Genomic DNA, 2826 nt, shown 5'->3' on the forward strand with positions numbered 1-2826 from the left:
AGAAGATATTTTCTTGTCATGGATCAGTTCCAGATCTGATGAAGCTTTTCATCATCAAAAACATATAATTCTTTACTTTTGATTTAACTTTTCTGTCAAAGAAAGTATTAACTTTAATTCTCATGGCTTCTTGTTGTGAGAGTATTTATAGAAATGAAAGAGTTTAATGAATGTTAACGTCTGAGATCTTTTTATCAAGATTTTTCATCTGATAAAAAAAATTAGTGAATGGATTTTCAGCGTCGATAACCATGGAAGTTGTGACACCAGTTTGTGATACGGAATCAATCTAAGCAATCAGCTATATAAAGTACTAAATTTGTAACTGATGTATTTTAATTAAAACAACCGGACTCACCTGGACTCTACTTTTTGAAATACCAAAAGAACTGGAAAGAGGTTTTATTTAATTACTACTTCAATTAGAACTTGTGAATGAGAATGGTATAAATTTGATATGCTGCGTCAGTTGGGAATAGATTCACTCATAGCAAGCATCGATTTTATGTCAATAATCTCACACAGGAAAGATGTAATATATTGCGGCCCCCTTGAATTTATTCCATTAAACAGATAGTATATTGCTTCCTTGGGAATTTATGGGTCCTCGTAATTTATTTCAATAAACAAATAAAAGAAACCCTTTTAATATATTCCGCTATTGAGAATTCGGAGCGCCGACATTATTTCAATAAACGGATAAAAGAATATTGATGCATGGTGTCAGTGAAGTCATCAGGTTTTCTCAGTGGAGAAATAGGGTACAGGAATTCTATACCTACTCTCGTTTTTCCTTACTTTGATATCTGATAATTTAGATACTTATTCGGGGTTATAATCCCCATTCTTTTCCGTTTTTTCCTCCTTCATTAGTCTCTTTCGGGGTCGGGCTAGATGAAATGACATTTGGAGTGCCCGCCCCCTTGGCCTTTACGTTGATTTAAAGAAAATTCAGAAATAAGAAATTTATCATCAAATTTGTTCAGGACCCCAGTGGCCTTACCTTTCGAAGCGGTGACCAGGTGCAGGAGAGTTGAGCTCACTAAGGTGGCCAGGAACACGATGCTGCGGCGCCGGCCTCCTCCAGCCTCGCTCTTAGACCTGGCAGCTGCAGCAGAAGCAGCAGCAGGAGGCAGTGCCACTAGACACGTTAACTCCGTTCGAAACATTTCTAAATTCCCCTCTCTTAACTCTTCGTTTCTACTCACACTCTCGAGTGTTTGTTATTATTTTCCCCCCCCTCTCTCTCTCTCTCTCTCTTTCTCCCTCTTTCTTAAAAGTCTAATGCGATTTATTGATTTCCTTTTTCTTGCCTCGTTTCCCCCCCTCTCTTTTTTTGAAATAGATTCAGGCGTGATGCTTCATCGGCAGCTTTTCGAATGTTTTCTTTTACATTTGTTTCTCATCGATGGTTCCTTCCAGTGTTCCTCTGCGAGGCGAATCTTGTCGGTACCTGATCTCGTTATCACTCGGTTAAGTTTAACATTTTTGGCACGATTCTAAGAGAATTGTTTTCCTTTGTTTACAAATAGCATTTACTTTGTACTCCCTTTTCTTGTCAAGATCTAAAACTGCTTTGTCTAAAATTATCTCAATTATCTAGAACTATGATAAGCACCTTTCTTTTATTTTGATAAACCCCTCCAAAAACTATTTAAATGCAAGAAGAAAATGCTGAATGAAATTCGGAATGAAGGTTCTTTGGCACGTAATACTGTCTAAGAATCAGATTTACATAGGAGAACTTCATCTGAGACCTGCGTGCGCGAGTGTAACCGAGGACAACGCGGCTTCCTAGCAGCGGATCAGAGACATGCGTGCACTCTACTCGACGAGGTGACGACGACTGAGAGCGGCCGTGTGCTAAAGCGTTGGCTACTGGGGATAGTTGGCTACACATAACAACCCAACACCAGCCCATGACAACTCTTAAACTCATCCCTTTCACGCAGGAAATAGCCCCCCACGCTTTTGCAAATAGCCGCCCACAACTTGTCCGAGAAGGGAAAGATATAAACGATTTAGACATCGCGAACGCTGATATGACGTTTAAGGCGACGTTATTACGGTATTAAAGCTCCGATATATTAGTTGTATCTCTCTCTTTCTCTCTCTCTCGCCGCTCGAAGACCGCCAGCCGTCTTTTCATCATCGTGAGCTAAGATGTCTTATCACTTTTTCGTTCTTGACCTTTCTGAAATATCTGGGAAGGGAAGATTTCCACGATTTTTATAATGAGTCAGTCCTAATTATTATAAAACAATTGTGTGCTTTGTTTCCTCCTGACATGAGAACAGGAGAAATATATACTGTATACACACACACACACACACACACACACACACACATATACACACACATATATATATATATATATATATATATATATATATATATATATATATAGCTAGTATATATATCTGTAAGCTAGTTCGGCGATGAAATAGTGATTTCAGCGTTACCCCTCAATTTTTTTTCTTTTGGCCCAATCTGTGTGTAAATTTGGACCGTTATTTAAAAAATTATTATGAAGTTTGACCATATTTGTACCCGATCTGCATTTTGTTAGTTCCACACAAAAGTATTGACGTAGTCATCAACGGAATTTCGTGAATGTATGGGAAGTAAAATTCTCAGGTAGCCAAGCTGTCTGGCTGTCTTTCTATCAGTCTGTCTGTCTGTCTGTCTGTCTGCCTGTCTAAAACTTATCCAAACCGTTATAATGGATTTTGGCTGGATTTTCGATGAATGGGGCAAGAGCCAAGGAAAATTTGGTTTTTGAGGTGGACTTGGATGCTAAGAAACTTAAACTATATGTGTCATTAC

General features: G+C 38.5%; 1 protein-coding gene across 1 annotated transcript in view; it reads right to left on the bottom strand.

Moving 5' to 3' along the window:
- The window catches only part of LOC136840448 (lachesin-like), a 292205-nt gene extending 290294 nt beyond the window's left edge, over positions 1-1911 (bottom strand). Inside the window, exon 1 of the mRNA XM_067107126.1 lies at positions 1004-1911. Within this exon, the coding sequence (XP_066963227.1) occupies positions 1004-1169 (166 nt within the window). The 5' untranslated portion in view covers positions 1170-1911. The remainder of the gene's footprint in view (positions 1-1003) is intronic.
- Positions 1912-2826: the final 915 nt, after the last annotated feature.

The sequence above is a fragment of the Macrobrachium rosenbergii genome, chromosome 1 (genome assembly GCF_040412425.1).
Source record: "Macrobrachium rosenbergii isolate ZJJX-2024 chromosome 1, ASM4041242v1, whole genome shotgun sequence".
Taxonomy (NCBI): Eukaryota; Metazoa; Arthropoda; class Malacostraca; order Decapoda; family Palaemonidae; genus Macrobrachium; species Macrobrachium rosenbergii.